Here is a 26,064-nt window from a genome sequence, read left to right on the forward strand (position 1 = left end):
ATGACCCAACTAATCCTCCCTGCTGAGAGCATGGACATTTAACATGCCAAACATTTAGTTTGGCAGCAGTTGTGCCAATGCATCTGCATCTGTCAGCCTGTCCTGGCACTCACACCTGCAAATGGGTGCTACCTGTGTATGGATTGATGGAGTACTGGGATGCTGAAAATCTGAGGCTCGGGTGACAGCTGCAGTGGCAGCTTGGGGCCTAGGTTATCTTACAGAGATGGACACAGCTGGTTTCTGAAGCAGAAGCAGGTCGGAGTCAGGAGAGCACTATCTCGTCTATGAATTTTCATGGTGGCTGAAAGCAGCCCAGGGCTCATCCTGAACCCAGTGAAAGGTTGTAACTGTGACCTTGCTCTTTATTAAGATCGTAGGATTAACCTTAAGCAGGACAACTAGGAGCTCTTTAGTTACAGCATTCACTAACAAGACTAGACCTTCCTTCCTTTTTCCTTAACCACAGCAGGTAAGCAAGAATTATTTTTTTGTGTGTGTGTAATTATAGACCAGCTCGAGTGTTTGTAATCTACCTCTTTTTGACTGGAAGAGTGACTGGCCCTCCACCCTCTCCTGCCTAATTCTAGAAAAGTCAAGCAAGTTGGGCACTTCATAAAGAATCTCCTCCCTAAAGATCCCTCTTCCCAGAGTTTTACTGAGAATGTTTTATTGCATTTTAACAGTATCTCCACTTGTCCTAGTGTCAGGTTCCAGCAGACAGAGAGAAGGGTCCTGGGAAGGAAATGCTTCTGCACAGTTACAGTCACATGGACTTTAGTAAGATCTACTGTAGGGTACAGAACTGAAAGGGATACAATTTATGATATTTGTAGTTCAGTGGCTGACCTGAATATTGGAAAATAAATTTTATTCAGAATCAAAACAATATTTCTTTTTTTGTTTTGGTGAAATGAGAAATAATAACCTAATTTTTTGGACAATTGGACTGAATTTGACTCACTTAAAAAAATCTCAAGTTATCCTTCTCCTTTTAATGCAGGGCAGGTCTCAAAGACACAGCAAAACATTTTATTTGAAAAATAGCAAAAGGACCTGTTTCAGGATTTCCGAAATAAACTCTTTCACCCTGGAGAAGGTCAAAGTGAAACATCTGTCAGTCTCCTAATCTCTTTCTCTCCTTCCACTGAAAAATAAGAGCTGATGGGAAAGTATAGTTCATCAAGAAAAGGAAATTCTCCCCCTTCTCTTCAGTATTTCTGAAAACCAGGCCATCATACTGTAGAGTCTTATTTGCAGATTCAGTGGGAAACATGCCTAAACCAGGAAAGAAGAAAAATTCCATGGGAATCAGCTTCCAAGTCAAACAGTTTCTGTAGGTCTGTGTTTGAAATCTTCCCCCTGGAAGCCTAACTTCAGGCATTAACTAATTCAGATTCTGGTCTTATTAAAACAGCATGAGAAGGAAAGACCAGCCAGACAACTCCCTAAGACTGTTGTAATGTAAATTAAATCTAGTACTGTAAACACCTGAGGGTTGATTCCTGTAAAACAAACACAAAAAGAAAATGAAGGAGGGGGGAAAAGAAGCCACAATAAGTAAATAGCGCTTTTTTTCTAAAAAAAGGTGATTTTATTGAGTTTTAATATACAGCTTTAATATGTTAGGGTAATCATACAAGATCTCTCTTGTGTTCAATTTACACATTACAATAGAGATGTGAGCTAAAATCTTTTCGTTTAATGTACAAAAGGAATCCAATGTTGTCCACTAGCAGCTTTGAACTTGGCAAGAAAGGTTCTAAAGACTTTAAGTGCAGTAACAACCATACAGGATACAAAATGAATATAAGGACTTTTCGCCAAGGTATATAAACATTTGAAAACAAATGGTGCCTGCTCCACAGGGCAGACAACTAGCAAATTTAAAAAAAGTCACTGACCAATGTTCCAGAGAAGGAGGAGCATCACCCTGTGTAACAGTTCTTACAAAATGGACTAAGAATATCTGTATCATAGAATTTGTACTGATCAGAAAAAAAAGGTCTGAAAAGAAACAGTAGACAAGGAAATGAACAATCAAAAAAATGACATAGTAATATAAAACATTTCCATCACTATTTAAATGCCAAATTAATCAAGCAATAGTAAAAAAAAAATCCAAAACAAAACAAAAAAACCAAAGCTCTTCTGTTTAAAATAACAGCACTGTTTTTGATTATTTTCAAAGATTTTTTTTTTTATGAACACACTATATACTTGATTGTTTCTTTCATACAGAGCAATGTGTACATTTGGTCTGTCACTTCAGTGAAGCTGATACACAACCAACCCATCACGTCTCACCTTTGACACATTTTAACCCTTTTCTCCCCTTTCGTTTGCTACTCTGGTGCCTTCTCAAGTTAAATACTTTTCTTCCTTTTCTTTATACAGTGCAGAGTATATGGGCTTAGGATATGGAGATTTTCCTCTACTCCAGTTCACTATCTAGTTCTGAGTTCAGTGGTGTGCAGTAGTTTGGCTTGTCTGAAGGCACGTACCCAGGGAGACACAAACACTTGTACGACCCTTCCGTGTTGATGCATTTGGCATTCTTGCAGAGAGACATCCTGTTGTTCAGCTCGTTGCACTCATTCACATCTGCAAAAAGGAGGTATCAAAAGACATGTACTTAAGTCTGGTGTGTAGGTAATACTCATTTATTTCCAGCATTGTTAGGACTAGAACAATCTGTACCAATGCCCTGAGAACTTTATTTTCAGTTCCAATTGGGTGGAATTAGGCTGGGTCAAAAGCTCTAAAAGTTGAATTGGGAAGAGGTAGAAGTTATCATAGGAAATCAATAGGGTATTAAAGGGCTTTGAAGAGTTAGATTACCAAGTCCAAACTCAGTCTAGCTGCACAACAAAATTAAGCAACAACTTAGAGGTGTTTATCTGATGACTGAAAAGTGACTTTTAAGAAAGAAGCGCGAAGTTCTTAGCATAATATCTGCACTTTACACAACTGAATACCTTAGGAGCTGCTGGTGTTGTCAACTGAATAGTCATGAAGAGCAAACTACCTGCACTCAACATCATGCAGCATTGGCCTGACATACACAGCAGCTACATCTTGGCTAAGGAGGCCAGCTTGCCATAAAGTCCTGAAGACTACAAGGTGCATAGGCTTGTCATAGAGCTGGGAGATCTCAGCTGTGTGTCATGAAGCATAATGCTAAACAAGGTTAGTGCAGACCTTAAACTGAAATAATCACTATTTTTACTAGGCTTCTACACTGAGGGGTAGTTGTTTTGCTTCATCTTCTCACTGACACTTGCTGTTCCGACGTTCATTTGTTTTAATTGAAGATACAGATGTCATGGTTAGTAAATATGCAGATTTACTAGTTTGAGAGTGAGAGAAATAGCTGAGTCTGTTGACTGTTGAAATCATTGAAAACCAGGGGCCAAACTTCACCAGGTGGTTATCTGCATATTTAGGCAATCACTCTCAATCCACTCTAAAAATCCACTCTAAAAATCCACTCCTAAAATCACTCTTCTGCTCTGCATCCAGTTCCATCCTCCTAGCTTACCAAAGCCTTTGAAAAACATTTGGTCTGTATATTAAGAGTTAAATTCTTGATATAAGTTTAAGCTTCATTCCACCAATATGTGCCCGTTTACCTCTACTCTCTTAACTGAACACACCTGCAATGACCAAGATGAACTGAGGAACACCAAGCTATTTTTGTAACAATAATTACTGGCTTTTGCAGTGAGTAAGACAAAGCTGGCATCTTTAATACAATTCAGGTGATCATTTCTATCTAACCCCTTTGTTCGAGGCCTCCTTAGGTCAAGTGACTGAGTAAACTGACAACCTAACAGGACATAACAGGTGATGTAACAGGTGATATGCTATCCTCACCAACACAAGTCATTTTGGCCATATCGAGGTGATAACCATCAAAGCAGTCACAGGTGTAGCCCTCCTGGACTCTTACACATCGGCCGTTTTCACATCCATTCAGAATACCACATTCCTCTGCTTGTAGCTCCTCAAAGCTGTTCAGGAAACCTGGGAGGAGAAAGAATTACAAACAAGTAAGTTACAAAGCTATTGAATCAGTATACCCAAATATATAGTGAGAGTCTGAAATTCTCTCAGAAGCTTGCTGGAATGTGACTTTGCAGAAAATAGGTCAGCCTTAGCAGAGCTGTACCATCTGGAGTTTTAAATGTACCAGAAAAGTGCTGTGATATGTTTCAAGATGGAAACTAAATAACTTGGTTAACTCTTAAGTTTTAGTTTGTGTTAAAAATCTGTGATTTTTTTTGTAGTAATGGAAACTCCATAATTTCATTGTTTATTTTTTTAAAGAGTAAGTTGGTGTTTTCTAAATAGCGCCTTTTATTTCAATTGTTACGTGTATCAGCCTTTAAGGAAACAAGTGGTTGTGCAATCTGGGATAAAACTTTCTTAAAACTATTCTAGAAAAATAAGGTGTGTGTGTGTGTAGAGGGGTAAGAGATGCATTATAATTTATCCAGAAGAAAACATATTAAAAAAAAAAAATCAATCCCAGCTGCCAAAAGGAAAATAAGAAGAAATCAAGAGACTGCTTTCCTGTTGTGGTTTTTTGTTAACAACCCTTTGGCTTGTGCTTCAGTGACTGGTGCCAGTACAAATACCCATAATCTACCAATTGCTTCTTGTCATAATTCTAGATGGTGAGCAGTCAAAGCTCAAAGAGTTGAGCTTTTTAGTTTTTCACCTCTTACACAAAGAGCTGTCTTTGTATTCAGTGGTTTGTACAATGCTTTTTGTGCTCCTTGCCTTAGGGCTTTTGTGACAGTTATGCTTTTATATATAAGGAAGGATTTATACTTACAAAGTTATTTTACATTTTTACATGTTCAGAGATTGTGTCTAGGACTGAACAACTCCTGTAGGTTCTAAGGTTTTTTTCACTAGCTTCCTGCTCATGGAGCAGTGATGTAACAGGACTGCAGATGGCAGCCCATCACATCAAAAAGACTTCTGTGGAAAAAGCTGAGACTATTTGAGTCATAAGTTTAACAGCACAATGAATATATAGAGGGGAATTGGAGCTGGAGCGTAATAGAGTAGGATGTATCTCCCCATCTGTCCTGTAACAGGTAGTAGCTCCACCAACAAGCCATCAACTTATTGAAAAACTGTTTACTGATTAATTGCAACAGCTGTGATACATGTATTTGCTAAGCTACTAGGAATATGATTTTCTCCCTTCCTTATGTTTCTTTCTCTTGTCTTTTCTTATTTACTCCACCCTGTCTTGGTCCTTGAGGCCTTCTTTTCTATTGACCTGCTTTTTCCTTTTCTATTCTGCCCTTTCCATATCATCCTCCATTTAACTTCCATGCTGCCATTTCCACTCCCCCTCTTTTGACTACAAATATTGTTCCCCTATCCTGGATTTTCTAGCATGGTGGGCTTCTCAGTAAGGGTCAAGCTGGTCAGTAATACACTGAGTAGATTCTGGAGACACTGAACACGTAACATGAAGTAAGTATTTGCTGACGGATGTCACATCTCAAGAACATACATAATACACAGGATGTGTACAAGTGTGTATTAAATGGGAAACACTGCAGTCTTTTTCACGAGCCTTGTAAATCACTTATCAGTGCAATAGTATTGAAGATATTGAGCACTGTCATGATGTAGGTAACCAAGTTTCATTACTTGCTAGAGTCTTCTGACAGAGCTTGCAGAGGGCTCAGGAGAGACCTTTAAACTAAAGACTTTTTATAATTTAGGAAACAGTGCCAAGAAAGGGAAAGGTGTCTCCCCAAATATACAGATATTTTTAAAATAAAGACAAGACATAATTATTAGACATATAGTTTATATGTAGGTATATACGCATGTGAATAAACATATGTACACTCCCTCTCTCCGTCATAAATACAGTATGTTGTAATTTTAACTAGCTAAAACTGAAATATTTATCACTTACAGCAAGTTCTACTCCACAAAATATACTCTACTTCAAAACAGCTTGATGGGACCTGTATTGTAATTCTAAGGCATGTATTTGCTTCTGTAGAAACTGATTGCATAGTGACAAATATTACACTGAAGGTACATGGCCCGGCCATGGGATGGGATGTACTGTTGTATTCCTCACACAACCTGCAGCAGGATTGTGATCTTGAAGTCTCTAATGCCCTAAACAGGATGCCCCACCTGATTCAGCGATACGATGGGAGCAAGAGCCACGAGCTCTTAAGCCTCTGTCTCTAAGAGGTTGGAACTAGATGATCTTTAAGGTCCCTTCCCACTGAAGACATTCTATGAAGTGGTCTCAGCTGTGGATTCAAAACTTTCCACATTTCATAGTATTTATTTACCACTAAGTTATATACCTTGTGAAATGCTTCTTTCCAGATTAACAGTACATTAACATTGCTTAGCCATCATCCTTCTGGGCTTTTCCTTGTGTAACCAGTAGTTTTCAGCTGTGTGACACTTCAGTTAAACATCAACACTCAGTAACACTGACTGGGGAAGAGCATAGTGGCAACTTGCAGGCCATATATATGTAAAGCACAAGAAGTTACCAGCTCCTTCTGATACTTCCACTTTCCTTCTCTAAAACTGTGATAAAATATTCTGGACCTGTACAGGGTGCCTGATTTTGAGGAAGATGCTGAAATCTGCAAGCATTCCTCTCCCACAAGTCTTAACAGTGAGCTGGGCCAGACCCAACATAAAGGGCCCTGATATTCCTCAGGCACAACCAAGATGCCGTGTACAATCCCTCACACCCTGCCTGGCAGGCAATAGCATCCAGCCTGAAGTCCATACATACGTGTATTCTCTGATCACACTATGCTGTACATTTTCTCTGTTGAGAAAGAATGACTTGCATGCTCTCATTTCACCCATACAAGTTCTGCTGGGAAATCACGGAAGGATGAATTTTTTTTTTCCTTTAAAATTAAACACACTCTGGAGAAATCTGTCCAATGCTCCAAAGGAAAATCAATTTGTGAGAAGGAAAATTGGCAATCCTTTTGACCTTGAGCTGTAAAAGTGTTGGTAAACACAAATTTAGTACACTTGGCACAAACTGTTTCACTAGATTAAAAATTAATTGTACTCCAAGCCCAACTGGACTCTCATACAAACCTGGCTCTTGAACTGGAACACCTGACTGCAAGGTAGTGTCATAGGAATAACTAAAACATAAACAGGCCACATTATCCAGAAGCAAAGAGAAGAATGAAACCAGCTACAGGAAAACAACTGAAGTTAAAATCTCATTTCCAGTCTCTTATATTACAGAGAATCCCACTTACGGTCTTCAACAAAGTATGGATTAGTTTCTGGAGTGTAGTGCTCCTCGAAGTCAACTAAAGCATCCTGTCCATATGGCCGCCGAGATCCTGGAACAGGAATGTTGCACAGCTGGGCGTAATCCTCTGAGGGGGGGAAAGAAAATAAGATATAAAAGTAAACACACTCGTAACACAGGCTGCATTACATTAGTCCCAGTGAGCTGTGGTTCATATTTGCTGGAAATAAACTTATCTTCCTAGAAACACCATAAATCTGCAGAAAAGAAAATTTCCAGAAAGCATTCTCTCTTCAAGAAGAATGTCATTAAAATGTTAATGAGCCAAATATATACTATTAAGTCATAATAGGGATAACACCAGGGATAGATTTGAGTCAATAACTGTACAAAAAGTTATAGGTCAGGTTCTTGTGGTCTGCATGGGAAGCAAGAGCAGAGGGATGCTGTGTATCCCACTGCTAATGCACTTCTCTCCATGGCTATCTCTGTTTACACTCCTCATTCTGTGGAACAAAAGCTATCCCAGACCATCATGGCTGCTAGCAGAAGCCTCCCCAAAGGAAGGAAATTGGGGCAGGTACAGCCAGTATTTCTGGCACTATCAGCCGACCTGCAGAAATCAGAGTGAAAAATACTTTTAAAATAGCCCACACTTATCTACAAACTGTATCTTCAACCCACAGGCTTAAAATTATGAGTGCTGTTCAAAGTGTCCTTGGTTGTGAAACTCAAAGGGCATGGGAAAACACACAGGAGAAATAGTTACATCTGATTTTGTGCCTGTAATAGCCAGACTACACAAGCTGAGACAAAAGCAACTCTTCATTTTAGGTGTCAGAGTCCATGTTTGAACTGCTTATGCAGAGTTTGATTCTTTTATAAATCAAAAATTGTGTCAACTCTGTTTCTACTACCCTTTACTAAAACACATACAATACAATTGATTTGAAAATAGAAATATTGTTAAAATACAGCAACCCAGGTTCTCCTTTACTGTTCCTATAGTCTATTTAGCATCTGGTTCTGTGAAGATTGCCTGGTGTTCTGAGAATCAGGCAGAGAAAGGACAGGAAAGAAAAACCACCAAAAGAGAGGGAGGAAAAAAAGCCCTCCCTAAGCAGATACAAAATCCAAGAATTGCAGATGGTTACAGAGCCAGAAACCTCATGCTGTGTAGAACTGTCCCAGACAGCAAATAGTTGGGTAAGTCCAGACTGCCTCTAGACAGTGCAGAGCACAGCCCCACTTGCTGTCCAGCACTGTAATTTTATTTTTACAGGTAGTATCTCCTCCACCTGGAACGATTTTATTTTGTACTGAAAAAAACCCAAAGTGTTCAAAAAGTCTGTTTGAATTCTATGGTCAACAACTCGGCCCTCTGAGAGCACAAGACGTTGCAGTACAGGCAAAGCGTGTCCGTGCACATCCAGAGCTGCCATGGCTGCCAGTCCAAGTCTGCAGCATGAACTCCCCAGAGAACTTACAAATTATTGTAAATCCCATCACATTCTGCTGCAAGACTGAAGTGGTTTCCTTTGAGGTATGTCCTCCAAAATATATTTATATACAGTAATAATATTCAAGCAACACTCTCCTCTCCCAGAGAACAAAGTACACTGCCCAAGAGGAACATCCCAGGGCACAGCAAACAAAGCCAGCGTGGCAAAATAAATGACATATAGAAAATGCTACTTACATCCCTGACTGCACAGCTTCCCACTGAGATACTGTGATAATGAGCATAGTTTTAAGAGCAGACATAGGACCAAAACCACCCCATTCTTTCTTCCCCACATCTAATCCCAGATTAACATCCATGCATGGGGACAGGTTATCATCTCAGAGGGACTCCTTCACTCATAGGTACACACAGGAAAGCTGTGGAGAATAGTAAAAGCACTTTCTCACAGATGCCCACAAATGTTCTTGGCAAAGGAAATCTGTGTTCTACCACAAAATACTAATTCATCTGGCCTGTGTGGAAGAAACCACCACATGAAAACAGTCAGTGAAAGGCAAAGGGATAAGACAAGCAGGTCTTAGGGATCACTGCCTCTTCCACATGAATGGGATGTGACGGGAAGGACTGAACAGAACCTGGACATTGGCTTCCCAGATTACTCAGTGCTAATTTTCCATTAGTGATACTGGTAGTATAAACCATGTTTTAGTTCTGAAGGAAGCAGTTGGAACTTCTGAAAATCTGTAGACCTGGAACTCTCATGTACATGAGAGTTGCGTAGTTTGACAATTGTGCAAGACCATTTTATACTGCATGTTTGCCAATGAAAAGTTGTTTAGTATCTAAAAAAGACTAAAGAAATGTTGACAATAGAAACTTGTTTCCTGCCCCACTGGTCCGTCGAAAATCAAGTTCTGAATGTCTGCATTTTTAGGTCTTATACCTATAATTACCTATAATACTCTCTTAATACTGTATGTTCTGTTTAGCCGTCCAAGTAGTGTAGACTGAATCTCTTCTTTATAATGTGTTGATTCAGTCACTAGTTGCTCAGGCAATACAGGGGAGAAACAGCAACTCACCTAAGAAACCAACAGTAGAAATTCAGGACCAATAACAGTGGTAAGTTATTCTGGTAAGTTATCTGTTTCACCTTTCTCAGCTTTCTTTCTCCTTTTTTTTTTTTTCTTTTTCTTTTTTTCTCTCCCACAGGGAAGAAAAATGTGGGCAGAGAGTACAAAGACTGAAAGGTGTACAGGGGGCCACATTCTGGAAAGATCATGAGAACTGGTGTTTTGAAATAAGGTAGACTTGAGACTTGGATCCCTGACAGAAACGAACCCATCAGAATGCCCCTGTGGAGGACAGAACAAGTTACAGCAATGACCCTTTCTGTTGTTTTAAACTTTTTCCCTTGCTATGCTATGTTCCTACAGTTCAATTTAAGATAATGTATTTTGGATCACTATGATGTGTGCTGGTCCCAGTCTTCTAGGGGAGGGAACTAAATGAACAGAGTGCTGTAAGATTTGTGGGTGAAAGCATGACTGGTGCACAGAAACTTGCAGGTAAGTATTCAAATGGAAGAACAGCATGAAATTGCCCTGGGGAGATGGCAACAGGAGACAGAGATCAAGAAGGCAGTGAAGGGGTAGAGACCGAGACAGAATGTGGAACTACCCCTGAATGACAGAAACATTTTAGTTGTCACAGAAATTAATGCTCACTTCGAAAAGAATCTTTCAAGTAAAGTTGAAAGAAATTTTTCTATAATTCACAATGAATGAAGAAACCTTTTTCTATATTGGTTTGTTTTTCCTGCTCACTCATCTCCTGGCTGTGATCAGGGACAATACAACTACAGTTCAAGAGGAAAAAAAGTACTTTGTTTTTAATATAGTTTAGTCTACATTGGTCCATGTGTTTCTAAGTTTTCTTCATAGCTTGCAAATGAAGCATAGAGACAGCTTGTTGTATAACTAAGGGTGGCTATTATAAAAGGAATCTGATGTATGCTTCCAAAAATGTAAAGGACACTTTTAAAGTCAGATGTATTGCATATTAAACAAGTGTTAGGGGATTACATCTAGACACACATGTGTACTGGCACAGATGTTAGCTGTAATTGGTGACGAAAACTCGGCTGACAGAGACAACACAATATAATGGGATGGACTGACTGGCTTTTAGGTGCTTGTTAGCAAAAATGCAGCTGCGTAAATGTGCATTTGATTTGCATATCTAGCTGTAACTGAGCAAGCCCATGTGGGCCTTACTTGTACCCAGAGGCCTAAAAATCCTAAATTCTCCAGTCAGAAACATAATTTCACAATTCATTTATTTAAAGCAAAATATTATACAAAAAGCTTTTCCTGACACAACCATGAAACAACTACACCACAGCCAGTCCAGCTCCTGCCCATAAAGAAAGCTTTATTTCTGTTCCAGCTCTTCAGAACTGTCACTATCACACAGACATACAAAAGAAGCCAAAACTAAGAAACCAAGCCAGATCCATCAAATTATTTAAGATTGCAACAGTTTCACCAGAGGTTCTGGACATCAGTCTAAATTGGTTAAGTTTATGCTGTCTCAGGAAATTGCATCATCTGTGAACCAAAGCTAGAGGTATTTCTGCTCTGTATTTAGATTGTGCTATTTGACAATTTAGATAATTTCATTGACATTGCCCATGGATAGATGCTAAGGTTTGCAGTGAATAGCATTCACATCTATCCTACAACTTAAAGGTAAGGACATCAATTTTAAAGGTTATTTTTCATTAGTCAAAAAGGATGTTCATATCCTCTCATGGACATACTCTAAATGAAATCCCTGAAAAAGATTCACAGTGGATGTAAAGCTCTTCCTAAACTGAAATAATTACCAAATTGATTATCTCAATACCTCTTGGTACTGACCTTTTGTTCCTCTACTAATGCTGCTCAAGTTTCCTAAAATTACCTTCCCTCTCCTTTTGCTCCAAATAGATAGTTAAAAGTTGTAGTAGAAGTCAGGTTGTTTCTGACAATTTTGCACATGGCTTCTGACTCCTTGCTGATTTCAATGCACACTCGGAATGTGAGGTTCTGTGAGAAAAACCCTTTAGCCAAAGCAATTCTGCATGTCTCTCCTAACCTTCAGAAAAAGCACTGAAAATCTCCATGAACAGAAATGAAATCAGCCAAAAATCTACACAGCCAAACACAAGAATTTGAATATTCAAGGCCCAATCAGTGCAATATTTTAAGCCCAGAGGACACAATCCATTTGACCAGAGGACTAACCACAAAGGAAGGAGGCACACTGCCATCCATGAGAAAATGATCTCCAGAAATGAATCCAGTGCCTGCTGATCTTTACCATCTCGAAAGGATAGATGAAAACTCATCCTTTACACACATGGGTTTTCCCTGTACTTCCAGATCCTCATGAGTGACATTAGCCAGAACTTAAAGGGAACACAGTGTTCTCATAATATGGAAGCTCAGCCCAGAACTAGCTCATAATGTTTACAAAGGATACACAGAGTTCCTTTGCAACAAAAATGCAATCCAAACAATCTGTTCTGCCAGAAATGGGCAGAATTCAACTCCATGTAGGCATTACTGAGGGTCTACATTAGAGTTAGTTATTCACTGTCGATTTTTAGTCCATGAAAAGACATAACCCCTTCTAAGACAGAATCTCATCGTAAAGCACGTATCTCAGACAGGTCAGGGGAATATATTGCTCAGGGTGCTAATTTAGCTTTCCTGATGGAAGAAGAAACTGGCAGGACCAGCACTGATGTGGGTTTCTGTATAAAAAACATGATATGAAATTGTCCAAGAGAAATCCTACGTTATACAACACCCCAGGTGATTCACACTACTCTCAGTGTTCCCTTAGCATGGGCTTTGCAAATGCTAAGGTGGAAGATGAACTTCAAATACAACATGAACAGCAGTTCTAATACCACAGAATATGCGAAGTATCTACTGACTGGAGATCCACCATTGTCTTTTCTGCTGTGGTTCCATAAAATCCCACAAAGTAATAGAATTTAAAACTTAGAATAGAAAATGTATTTATAAGGATACACAAAATAAGCAGGCTGATAAACTGAATGCTGGTGCCTTTTACAGTTGCCTAAGGATGTGTTCATGACATTGCCTTAGCACTCACACCAACAAAAAGGTCTAAGTTATATATGTAGGAATGTACCCCCACTCTCAATAGTTATTAAAACATCTGCTAAAGCTGCAGAGTCCCAGACCTACCTCACCCTGTTTTTCTATATGAAAGCTTCTCCAGGCAGCCAGCTACAGAAGAGAAAGTACCCTCCTTAACTGACTGACATCTTTGTTTCAGGGGCTCCTCATACCACCTTACCACCATGTTAAGGTGTTACTGAAGCAAAAGTGGTACTGCACTACAATAACCTCAAAAAGATCATTTTACAAATACAAAAATAGGCAGTCTCTGTAAATTAAATGCTAACCCCAGCACACCACCTTACTCAATGTTTTCTAGCTGTTAGTTCTATCTCCTCCCTTCAAATTTCATGTAACCATACACCTTGTCTAAAATCCACTTCAGTACCATAAGGGTCTCCCAGGAGCTTCTGGAGTCTCAGAAGGTTTATAGTTCAGGTCCTACATGTTCAAGTTATCTTGAGGCTTTATTTTAGATTTCAGATTTTTTCAGTCTGGGCCAGTTGCTCTGTTTTCTGGCATGGAGGCTTTGACCCAGCTGCTAAACCTATTGGTGCCTGTTCTGCTACCTGCTACTAGACCATGGACTCTGGATGGAGAGAGTTGGGCTGTTAGGCACTAACAGTAAATTGACCAAGGAAGCAGAACTTCTGAAGACACGTCATCCAATGTGTACTTTTTTGGGTAGGTGCAATGAAGAAAGGATGTTTTGCTATTGTTATCTAAACCAAAAGTATCCAATTTTCTAATTTTCTTCAGCTGGTCAATTACTACAGATTGCCAATGACAAACCTCAGTAACACAGAAGCTTTTAAAGAATAATTACTAAACTGTTATTACTGTTCTTTGGGCAAGTACAGATTAATGCCACCATGAGCTCAGAGAGGTTACACCTCAGTAGCTGACATTTTGGTACTGGATGCAACCTGTGAAAGTTTTTGTCCGCAATATGATATCCTAAGATTATAATGTTAGAACCAATGTAACTGAAAACAATTACATCCCTTGTTTGCATGAGTCAGATGTACTCAAGCATTGCACTACAGTACATTTGCAGTGTTGTGATCAGGACTTTGAACTAATATTTTGAGTTTGTTCCTCAATGTTGTCATCAAAATCATCATCTGTCTTACTACTATTGTTAAGGTGCTGCTGTTGAGTTGCAATATCAACAAGTGCTACTTATTTTTGTTTCAGTCTCTGAATGTTTGGAGTCATTTCAGTGGGGTTTGTTTAACTAAGCACTGATTAGTAATTTTTAGAAATTGTAGCAACCATGTAAGTTCTGTTTTCACGCTGATTTAAGATTGTATTTATTTTTGCTTAATCTGGATAAATTCTTACAAAAATGCTCTATCTTCCCACAGGTTTTATGCTGGTTCCTACTTGAACAGGATATTTAAATTTTGTAATGAAAAATGGAAGCACTTTAAAAACAAGTTGGGTTACAAAAGCTAGAGGTTATTTTTATTAAAGCATTAATATCTTTAGAAGGGACTTGCAAAGTATCACTTATGGTGGTAGGCCTGTACTTCCTTCTTTCTAAGGGTGCTGACTAGATCTTCAAATACAATGGGAACATAAACAAAGTAAAAGGAAACCACAGATCTATCCTATGATCCAAGCCATTTCATGGTGATAGTCTTGTGGTGATAATGCTTTTCACACTGCCAGGTCTTCTTTAACATGTGCTACAAATCTCCAGAAAGCCCCTAACTGGGGAAATAAGCAAACACCTTCAGTGGTAAACCCGGCCAACACAATACCTAAGTATTTAAAAATGGAGAAATTCCAGGTTCCCCAGCCAGGACTTGAACCTGTGACCTGCTGGCCTGGAGGTGTGAAAGCACTCTCTTGAGCCAATGATATCACTTTAAGTGCTACAGACTTAAGACATGTCAAATGAATCATTTATTCAGTTCAGTCAGCTTTAAATTTTTCTTGGTAAACGTTCCTGAACGCAGAGAAAGGCTTCCAGGTTTCTGTGTGGGTGAGTGCACATGTGTGTGAGGACAAGTGAGCACATACCATCTCCTCTAAGAAATGTGAGCTGGTATGTTTATTCTGACATAATAAACATTCAATATGCTTTTATTTTTAGCTATGTTCCAATCTATAAGGATAATTTAAAATATTTAGGATCAAAGTATGCCTCATACTTTCAGTTAAAGCAGATACCTCTCAATGCAAATGAAACATTACATAAAAGTTATCTCATGTCTGGAGGGAGAAAGATTTTATTATCCAACGTAATGCTCTTCAGCTTTGACTAAGGATCATCCAACCGATGTTTAGGATGTTATCCATTGGGAACCTCCATGTAATTTTTTTAATGAATTTCCCTATTTTCTTCATACAGCTAGTGGGGATTTGCATCCCACTGTTGGCACAGGATTGAGGCTCCAGAATCCTGTGTTCTTAATGATCAGAATACGTCTAATATTTTCAGACTGAAATTGTTCCAATTCTTCCTCATATCAGCACTTTCATTTAATTAAAAAGTTCCTGGGAATTCTGCATAATTGTGCTGTAGTGGAGAGTCTTAGAATTTGCAGCCTTTGTTCTGCATCTATGTTTGGAATTTTTCATCTTCCCTTGTGAGGCAGGTTCTCTTCCCCTGACTATGTTGGTGGTCCTTCTCTCTTCCTTTGCAGATTTATCCTGCTTTAATTGTAACTAGCTAGAAATCTCCAGAAGTAAATCTTGTACCTAACTGAACTCCCTCTAACAGGAACAGCTTTTCTTCCCTCTCTCAGGATTGCATGCTTGCACGACACACATGGGTCACTCTCACCATGCAATGAACTTTGTACAAAGCAAAACTCCTTTAATCTGCTCCATCTTTCCACCTGAGGAGTTGCAGGTCACAGCAATGATTCTTGCTATTAGCTATTGCCCTGTATATTTCTTACTATTACATTTCTTCCATTGCATTTGTTATTCTAGCAGTTTTGATGCCCTCATATAAGATTTGTTCTGACAAAGACATTTCAGAGATTTCCGTATCTTATAAATCAAGCTGCTGTCATGCCCTGTTTTTCTTCTTCAGTCTCTTTCTGGGGTAAGCATCAGCCAGCAGTTACTCCAGCCAACATCATCAAAATCAGGTGGTTTTTTTTCAGTTGCTGCATTTCCAGAGCAAACTCAAACAAGTAAAGATATCTAAGAACAGGTTCAGGGACATTGCAAGTAAACTATAAAAGCATAAAACCCAAGCAGACAGAAACAACCACATTGATGCTTCACTGAGCTTCTCTGTGTAGTTTTTTAATTCCTGTTTTTTTGCTACAAGTAAAACATGTATTGCTTTAGCCATAACATTATCATTGGAGTAACACAGGCCCAAGAGAAAATCCAGGAATGTGCACAGTAAAATGCTTTACCAGTGCAGGATGGTATTCCTACATGGGAAGACATGTTACTGAAAGACACATAGTAAGAAAGCCACATCCAAACCAGGCATTGGAATAGTTTATACAAGGGGGAAGAAGTTAGTATTGTACCAGACTGTGTATACCAGGGCTGATGTATCTCAGGCAGAGCATGACATATACCCATGCTGCTTCCCCTGGCCCCTTCTCCAGTCCCCAGAAATAAATCTGTGTGTCAATGACACTTCTCTCTGTATCCATCTAGCTTTTGTAGTCACCACAAATAGCACCTTTACCTGAAATGTCATGGAACAGCATCTGATTTCCAGACACGTAAACAAAATATAGTATTTTAAAAATACGACTGTCAGCTTTCTTTTTAACACTAAATTATATTCCGTGGAAATTCTTCAGTCCTTATTGGCAACCCATTTCCCTTAACTTGAGGGGCTAGGGGTTTTTTGTTCTTATGTTATTGGCGCAGGTACAAATGCAAGGGATTAAAGTGATGAAGTATTTCAGATTTCGTTCCAAGAGCCGACACACACATCTCCTCACCTGACTCCTTCATGGGACACAGCGCGCACTGCATGCCCCAGGCTTCACCGTACAGGCAGCAGCACTCCGTGTACGTGGTCTGCTTTCCCACCAGTGGTCGACTACAGACAAAATCGTCACTTAGGTGCTGCCAGCAAAGGTCCTGGTAGACCTCAGCTTCTTCAGTTTGTTCTGATGGAGAAGACAGGATAAGGTAATAATCACAGCACTGTTATTTAAATAAGACACTGGCATACTGAAAAATTTTATTAACTTAGATTAGAAGAATAACTTAGCTTTACAGACTTCACTGAATACAAATTTAAGCTTAGAAGTCATGACTTTTTTAAGTGCCTGAGGTGGCTCATCACTTGAATGTTCAGCTTTGCAAAAATCTTGAAAGGTTCTGAGTTGTCACATTAGCCCAATTTAAAAGCACATTGGGTTGGACACCCAAGAAATAAATCTTTCTAAATCATAGTCATTGCTGAACACTTAACACTGATTCAGCTCGGCTCCCATGGAAGTTAACAGAGCTTGACAAAAACCAGCTTTGGGACAGAGGTGAATGTTTGGAGAACTCCATCCACATAATGGATCTTTAAAAGTTGCTATTTTGCTTTTCTTATATTGCCGTCAATGGCATCTGAACGAACTTTTACAACTAGGGCAGAGCTGAACAAAAAATTTTACATGGGCTCCCTGGGAGACTGGACAAATACTTGGAAGAGAGAGTCCCATTAACTAAACAGACAAACTACATCAGTCTCAGGAAATCCCCTGAGCTGAAAATAGCTGGAGGCTGAGAGAGTGCTGGGGAGGGTGAAGAGAAGTATTGTTTATCTGCCCTCCTGGTCTCTAATCATCCACTTACAGCTATTGTTAGAGACAGAATACTGCTGTGAACTACTGTCACATTCTTAGGAACATTAACAAAAATCTGTATTTTTGTCAAGGCTGGAATATTTCAGAGGCATAATAGTTTCAACACAGATTTCAGAAGAAACCATTCCCAGTTGCAGCAAGTTTTGATCACTGCTGATTGGAAGGAGAGGAACTGTAAACTTAGTCTTCTACTTGGAATGTAAAAATCTCAGTACAATTGTTTTGTGAAGACATCTGCAAGGTTTTGATTTTGTTCCAACACAGAGTGAAAAATAAGTGTTGTCACAAACCAAGGTTCTGTTTTGTCTGTGCATTTCTATTTATGTTCTATCTATTCTTCTATTGTCTGTGCATTTTTACATTATGCATGGGTGAGTACGGAACTGAAACCTTGCTCAAGAGTAAAACTGAGTTCTGAAAGCATGAAGGTGATCACCATTTAGATACCTATTCTAAGAGCTTGCCAGAACACGCAGTGAAAAGCAGCAGTGGGTCTCTGCAACAAACTCCAAACTCTGCTGGCAGCAAAGGAACCAGCCTGCCCCTTTCCCCTCTGCGTGAGGGGGACATTGCCAGTAGCAGTACAAGGCTTGAGTGCTTTGTGCTGGCCAAGATGATCATTGCCTTGTCAGCCCGAATGCCTCACGACAGAAGACCCTTTGGGCCCTTGTATTCTTTTCACATCCGAGATGAACCAAAAGGACAATCCTGCTCTTGGTTTGTTTAACTGAAGATTGAACAACAGAAATGCTGTGGTTCTTTCACAGTTCCAGGCAACAGGATGACCACATTACTCCTCAAAAGTATCAGCCTTATAACTTGGAGTGGCTAAAGCACACATTCAGTCTATATTCCTATTTACTTTCATAGAAGCATCTCAGGAAAATTCACTGCAAGTTGCAGGAACCAGAGGTCTGGATTTATGGCTATACAGTGCCAGCATTAAATCAAACCCATTGTAACAATTTTTTTGAAGACATGAGTGGCATAGACAAAGCTGTGCACACTGCATAATGCTCTGGATTTCTGAGACATTTCTAAGAATTTCATAATATCTAACATTTTTTTCTGAAATCAGTGTCTTCTGAAATTAAAATAACACACAAAAACATTACTTTAACTGTGATGTTGAAGCCCGCAGCTTGAAACTGTGAGCTCAATGCACCTTCAATGTTAATCAGTTGAAAGCACACATACAATTTTAGCTATTTTCTCCTATATCCTGTCATTCCTGTTTTTATTTTACTTTGGTAGAACTGAATCTTGAGACTTAGCCTGCAGCCAAACCCCAGCCTTACTGAGACAGCAAGAGGGCTGTGCCTCATTACCTACAAGGCTGGACTAGGCAGATGCAGAGCTGGTGAACTGGCTGAAGACTCCTCAGCCCGAGCCTAATCTCACAATACTTCCAGCAATATCCTGTCTGTATAGGCAAAGTGGAAACTGTGGAGTTCTACATCACAATGCCTTCTGGATCAACAGACGATGGTCCAAGCATTGCCTTCCAAAATCCTCCAGAAGAGCAGGCTCATCCAAGGATGACCCAGTCTAAGCTTAGACTTCAGGTCTGTAGCCATGTCAGCAGCACCTCGTAGAGGTGTACTCACTTCAGTAATATGTATAACGGATCATACCACTCGAATCTGCTGGTCTGATGCATCGCTTTTCTGTTGCGTCCAAAACCATTGGGTGTGTACAGAAACAGTTGTAAGATCCTTCTGTGTTTATGCACTGGCCATCAATACAGCTGTTTGGGTCCTGACATTCATCCGTGTCTTTAAAATGGAAGGAAATGTATCAAGGAGAGCCAGCACAAAGTATTTGCATTGTGTTAATCTATGTTTATATTTTCCTATGTTAGGAGCAGACTTCCCTGCATGCCTTCTGTTAAGTACCACAAATACCCATTGCTGGCAACAAAATCCTGTCTGTGCTCAAGGAGAAGTTCAGACATCTGAAGGATGCTAACGTCTGATCCTCAAGTATTAGGGAGCTAGTAGGGAGGAGTACTAGGGAGGATGAGGAGGCTTGCTGGGGGGGGTTGGAGTGCCAGCATAGCTGCCACTGCTTCCCACATTCGTCTCCCTTTAGGACAGTACCAGCGGGCATTAGAGGTGGGCATACTCTTAGTGATTCTTCATGAGCTTGTCAGAAGAAGGGATCACCTTACGTAGCCATGGCAATTATATTTCTTAGTTTGTCTTGGAAAGCAAAAGCTGAAATTTAGCTCAAAGGGAAGAGCAGGCCATTTCAGATAAATTACATTTAATCAGCAAAAATCCCACCCTTTGTAAAGAACAATCATAGAATCCCAAGGTGAAAGGCTCTCTTACTGCAGTTGCAAAAATTACTTCCTTTCATTATGCTATTCTGCACATTATACATAGTTCTCTGCTTACAAAGCAAAAGCCAGGGTCATAGTCCTGAGGAATTTTCAGTTGAATACCAGAACCAAAGGAGTACAAGGTTGTGCAGGCTAAAATGAGCTTATCAATGACCTCAACTGTAATTTCACATTGCATATTAACTCCTTGTGGAAAATGTCTGTCCTTGAAACAAAACAAAAAATAATCTGTGTTAATTTGATTTAGTATAGTAAACCCAGAACACTTACCCAATGAAAGGTGAGCTTCAACATACAGGTTTTCACTGCTCACCCCACATACAAAGAACAGAAGGCTAAATTGTACCTTGGCAGAGTGAAGCAGCAGTGTGCATGTAAGGAGGGAGCCTCCTCTGATCACTTTGTGCTGCCTGCATTAAGGCTGGCACCAGCTCTTGACTATGCGCTCAAAGGAGCACAAAGGGCTGCTGGAGATGCAAACTCCTGGGAGTAATTTACTGTAAAAGGAGGAAAATAAAGCAAACCCTGCTCTACATGCCACAGCTATGTCATCCAGAATTGCTGCTCAGCCAAGCAGAAGGAAGGGAAATGACCCAATGCATCTCACAAAGCTGCTACAGGAGTTCAGAGGCCCAGTGTTTCTCCCCTTACTGGGAATGCCACAGTTCTGATGGGAATCCTGCTGTACAAGTCTGCTTCTTTTGCCCATCTGCATACCATTATAGTGACAAGACCACTTTAAATAAACTTACCAAAGCACTGGAGCTTAACAGGGTCATAGTATGTGCCTTGTTTGCAGTAGCACTCATAACCTGGCTGTGTATTCAAACAGAAGCCATTTTTACAGATTTCTTGTCCAAAGAGTTGACATTCATCAGCATCTGGGGAGAAAACATTAAAGGCTGTGTTACCATTGTTACTATGATGCCACATAGAGAAGAAAGATGGAATAAATCCTACACACTTCTCTGTTCAAGCAAACTTCAGTTTAAACAGAAAGTCCCAGGAGCACAGATATCCACAGGAAAAAAACAAAACCCTCAGACAACTGGTGTGGAAGAGGCAATGTAGCCAGAATGGAAAAGGAAGACTTGGTGGACTGTTACTTCCCCTTGTCAGAATTAAGTCCCGTGGCACAGAGAGACTGCAATAATCTGCTGTTTCCCTTTCTTTCCTTTGGTATCACATTGCTCTTGGCTGCAAGCAAAACAGATGAACAATATGGCCTGTATTTTCCCACATAATTTGCTTTACTGAAAGGTATTCCCACCATGGATCTAATTTAAGCACACCACCTGATTACAAGACTAACTAAGCAGCGATGCTTATGGATGGATTCTGTGACTGGTCTTCTCTTTGCATAGAGTTTGGTGACTCTGCTGTGCACAGCAGGAAGCTTTCCTATCTGCACTGCTCATGGCTTTGTTTTTCAAAGCACAGCTTCAGTGCAGCCTTCCCCCACATAGGACCAACTGTGTCAGTTGCCGAACACAGGGCGGCAAACACTATAGAAGCAGCGATGGCTGACAAAGAGAATCTACCACACTTTCAAATGAGGCTAAATGTTTTCAGGGAGGTTTCACAGAAAATATATGCCAGCTCATATATAGCTTTTCACAGTTGTACACATTTTTTCCCAGTCTTGTATTTATGTATTTGTTACTGTTGGAATTCTATTCACTTCCTTTTTTCCAGCCTACTTTTCATTTGCTAAACCTACTTAGAATAGTCTGTTAAAGCTAGGTTGGTAGTAAAAATGGCAATAAAAAGCACAACTTAAAGTAGGTCATTCTTCTCTCAATACCAATTGTTTTAATCCACTGTATTCTATATATTTACTCCCCATTTATTCTGGGGCAACACAGATTTTATCCCAAAGCTGTAATTTCCAGCTATACAGTAGTTTTAAAGGTGAATCATTCCTTTTTCCAGAAGAACTGGAAGATCTAGAAAACAATTTATTTTCACAGCCACTCTTCCAGCCACTTAGCAGCTATAAACATTAAATATTTTGACTGTTTAGCAGCAAGAACAATGCAAAGATTAATAAGAAATGTCATGTACACATCTGTCTTTTTCCTGTGGAACATGGATTTGTGTCTGGAGAAAAATGGGAAAGCCTGGAAGCAAAGCCAAGGAAGGCTAGCAGGCTATTCACTTCTGACAGATAATTCCAATAAGAAAACAGGAATTGCTCTTACAAGCAAAAGCTTGTGGAGAAAAGCAACAGTAACATTGAAGTTAGTGTAACAGAGAAAGATCACATTACGAAAACAGCACATTAGTAAAAGTTATTTATCTATTTAGTGTTTGTCCTTTGTGGCATTCCTAAGGTTTTACAACATAAATTTACTGAAAACAGAAAAAGCCTTACTATGGCAGGGATTTGTGGAAGATACTTCCAGATGAACTATTTCCACATTTCAGTATTTATAGCAGCTAGAGATATTATCTACCCTGAGGTAGCACAAAACAACACAGATTTTATCTGAGATGCATTTGGACATGCTGTACACACAGCAACTTCCAAACCCCCACTGTGAATATACACAGAAATCTTAGATCTGCAAAGATAAACAACACCCTCAAACAATCCCTGAACAAAAATACTCTCAGAGACTTTAAGATGAGCTCTGTGACAGTCTTACAAATTATTGATATTGATGGCTACTTCTGAAACCTGAAAAGAAATTTTGCTGATCTCACTTTTCCTTCTTGGTGACGCCAGGTCCCTCCCACCAACATCCTCCAACTTCTATGACACTGATTCCTCTACTACCACTGAACTACCACCAGTAATTATTCCATGAAGTTCTGTAATGAAAATATCATTGCCGAACTTCTCTTCAGTTTTTATATTCATTCTCCCTTAGAGGCCAAATGTTTAACAGAACTCTCTCCTCTCTTCCAACTCCCCATACATATATTTACAAATTTAAACTGGCATTGTATTCCATATGTAAATGAGTATTTGTGGTTTGTGGTCTCAGCACCTATTCTCACAGCAGAAATTAAACCAGAATATTACAGAGACTGTGTAATTGACATTCTTAACAATCTGTAAAATGATGCTTTTCAGTAATGTTTCATACTACAAACTGTTTTTATCACCTAATAAAATTTGAATTAGTATGTTTACATTCCTGGCTCACATTTCTAGTCAATCAACTACCAGAACTTCTGAAATAATTAAACTTAATACATGTCAGTACTGACCTTTGTAATTCTGAGCAAGAAGCCCGTAAGATGATTCTCCAGAGGGAATGAAACCTTTTCCTTCAGGACACAAATCAGTAAATTCAGCTGGGAGAGAGAGAAAATAAAAAATTATGTTGTTAAGAAAAAGGTATTCACATACGTAGTGTTACGTGTTTCAGGGTACTTTGAGATATCTGCCTTATTTGCATCTATCAGGCAATCATACACACCTTTAGCTTAATGGGGGATGTTAAATGCCACAGCCTGACTTTCCCCTGCTCTCAGTTTGCAGAGCTAGCTTTCACAAACCTAGCTAGGGTGCCCACAGCATCACAGAGCTCCAGGCAAACTAATTTTTCTTGCTCTTTGGCAGGAGAATGTAGTCCTTACTAGGTTTCATGGTGCACTGCAGTTATAACAATACCGGTAGCCAAATTATCTTAATTAAAGCTAGCATGGGCCTCTCTGAGCTATGCTGCAAGCTGTAATATAGGCATACCCCGACTGAGATACAAACCCCTGTCCACATTCTTCAGTCCTCATACAGGAAAAACACTAATTGACTGCAACAGGAGAACATGGTGTGCATTACAGAGAGAAATTATTTCAAGTGTCTTGGAGACTATACAAAATCAAACTTATCCAAGCAGAGAGGCCCCTTTTTCATTATGCATTTCATTTCAGTTTCACCAATTATAAGGTACAGTTAAAACAGGAATTAAACGTGATGATGTATTTGTGTGAAAAGTAATCTTTAGCATTTAATCTCAGAAAGTTCACACGTGTTCTCTCTTATGTGATTTTTTCCATCTGGATTCTGAATTTCAGCCATTTATGTTTATGTTTCAAGTACTATTTTCAAAATTTGTGACAAATATCACATGGCTATGTTTGTCTAATTTAATACTTAGAGGTTAAACAATGGTCTACAGACAACATTATTAACTGAATTGTTCAGTAAGTTGCAAAATGTAAAACTAATGTCATAATATATATCAGTAAGTTGCAGTGCTGTAGAAATAGTGTTACAAAAAATAGCTGCAGACTTTAAAATGTTGTCATGGTTACCTTTGTTTTCCAGCTTGTGGAAAAAATCTAACATGTTACCATAGCATCTGGAAAAAGCTTTTGTGAGAATCCATATTTGCTTAAAATCAGTTGGAGCTAACATTATTCAGTAACAGGCTCTTTTTAACCCTAGGGCAACTGCACAGAAGCCAATGGATTTACACCAGGTATGAATTATTCTTACCACTCTTTCCTCTGTGGAGGGCTCCTATGGATAAGTCATGACTAAATACTACAGAATATGGGATTCAATGGGCAAGCCTTCTCTAAAGGCAAAGCACACTCTGTTAACATAAACACAATGCTTCAAAAGCTTGCAAAGGGACAGAAGGCCTCCTCTTACCACTTCCAATGACAGGACATGGGAAGATTTCACAGTTATCACCCCAACCAGCACCCAAGGTACAGCAGCATTCTTGTTTGGTTACATTGGATGTAAGCACGTTGTCACAGAAATTAGCATCATTCAGATTGTAGTAGCACTCCTTCTTTCCATCTTCCTGTTGATCAACCTCTACTGGCAATTCTAAGGCAGAAAAGAAAACATAAACCACACAAGATGACACATGAAATTAGTCACTTTTACAGGAGATCAGAAGAGTAGAGAAGAAAATGGTTAACTACAAATTTGGTTGAATATTTAGAATGAATGATGAGAGTTGATAACTTTCCTTTCACTTTTTCAGACCTGTTCTCCAACTTGACCATAAAAGGATTCCTCCAATTTGCACTTCTATCATTTTCAAGCAATGCATGAAGCACCCGCTCTCATGTTCCGCTATCTAACGGCCATGCCCAGCTATTGACACGATGCTCTTCACATATGAATCCAAAAGTTCTTCATAGAGGTAAGCAAACATTACAACCTCCTTTTTTCAGATAAAGGAGCTAAGGCATGAAATGTAAAGACCCAATTTTCAAAAGAATGAGCATTTACAGCCCCCTTTTATTTCTCTGGTAAAAAAGCATGCTACATATTCGAATATAATGCCCTTTATGATTTTTGCAAAAGTAACTTACTGACTCCATGGTAAGCAGAGGAATATAATGCAGATGTCAAGTTAACTGACTCTGTGTTTTACTTTAAAATAGGCATCCAGCCAAGAAGGCAAATTTATTGCCTTGAGCACTGAGTGGGTCCTCTCACAATATTTATATGGACTGGAGGCAAAATAGTCTGTCCCATAGATCCAATAAAAGACCGTATTAATAGTCAAAGATCTTTCTAAAGCAAGGCACTCCTAAAGTACACCAAAAAGTGATTTTGAAAAGAAACAGCTATTTAAAGCTTCTGTGTTCACAGAACTCTGTGTACGTAACATTTCACTTCACAAAAATTATCATCAAGGGCTCAGAAGTGTGAACTAACACATAAAATTGTTATTCACACTTGACCAATATGGGAAACTTTTTGCAGGCCATCAGTAAAGTAACCAAGTTCCAAATCTACATGCGCCCACATTTATTAATCAAACCCAAAACTTTATTAAGGAACTTGAGATAGATAAATCTTGAGGCAACTAGTTAACTTCATTTTTATCTAGAGAAATTCTCTATGCTTGGTACTTAACAAATGTTTAACTCACAAGAAACCTATTAAAATTATTGCATGTTGGCTGATTTTTCATTCTTCGAGATTTCATTAATTTCTGTCCAGGCTCTTGTACAATAAGCCAGCCTTGAGACATTTCTCAAGAAATACAGCTATT

General features: G+C 39.2%; 1 protein-coding gene and 1 long non-coding RNA gene across 10 annotated transcripts in view; one reads left to right on the forward strand and one right to left on the reverse strand.

Annotated features, from left to right (window-relative positions):
- The first annotated feature begins 410 nt into the window (after positions 1-410).
- Positions 411-25,350, forward strand: LOC116441040. 2 transcript variants are annotated; one of them, XR_004238853.1, is made up of 4 exons: positions 411-472; positions 9,796-9,878; positions 24,489-24,522; positions 25,042-25,350. It is a non-coding gene; the product is annotated as an uncharacterized LOC116441040 (long non-coding RNA). The 2 variants fall into 2 exon arrangements; XR_004238852.1 differs by lacking the exon at positions 411-472 and having other exon boundaries at positions 9,511-9,878.
- The window catches only part of LTBP1 (latent transforming growth factor beta binding protein 1), a 194,648-nt gene continuing 170,153 nt past the window's right edge, over positions 1,570-26,064 (reverse strand). For 7 of the 8 annotated variants that reach the window (XM_032102534.1, XM_032102530.1, XM_032102529.1 and 4 more), the window contains 8 exons: positions 24,699-24,881; positions 23,306-23,392; positions 20,842-20,970; positions 19,380-19,520; positions 16,882-17,052; positions 7,296-7,418; positions 3,877-4,026; positions 1,570-2,604 (listed from right to left, as the gene is read on the reverse strand). In XM_032102534.1, coding sequence (XP_031958425.1) covers positions 2,435-2,604; positions 3,877-4,026; positions 7,296-7,418; positions 16,882-17,052; positions 19,380-19,520; positions 20,842-20,970; positions 23,306-23,392; positions 24,699-24,881 — 1,154 coding nt within the window. In that variant the 3' untranslated portion in view covers positions 1,570-2,434. The remainder of the gene's footprint in view (positions 2,605-3,876; positions 4,027-7,295; positions 7,419-16,881; positions 17,053-19,379; positions 19,521-20,841; positions 20,971-23,305; positions 23,393-24,698; positions 24,882-26,064) is intronic. The other variant, XM_032102531.1, reaches the window with a different exon arrangement.

This window comes from Corvus moneduloides, chromosome 3 (assembly GCF_009650955.1).
Source record: "Corvus moneduloides isolate bCorMon1 chromosome 3, bCorMon1.pri, whole genome shotgun sequence".
Lineage (NCBI taxonomy): Eukaryota > Metazoa > Chordata > Aves > Passeriformes > Corvidae > Corvus > Corvus moneduloides.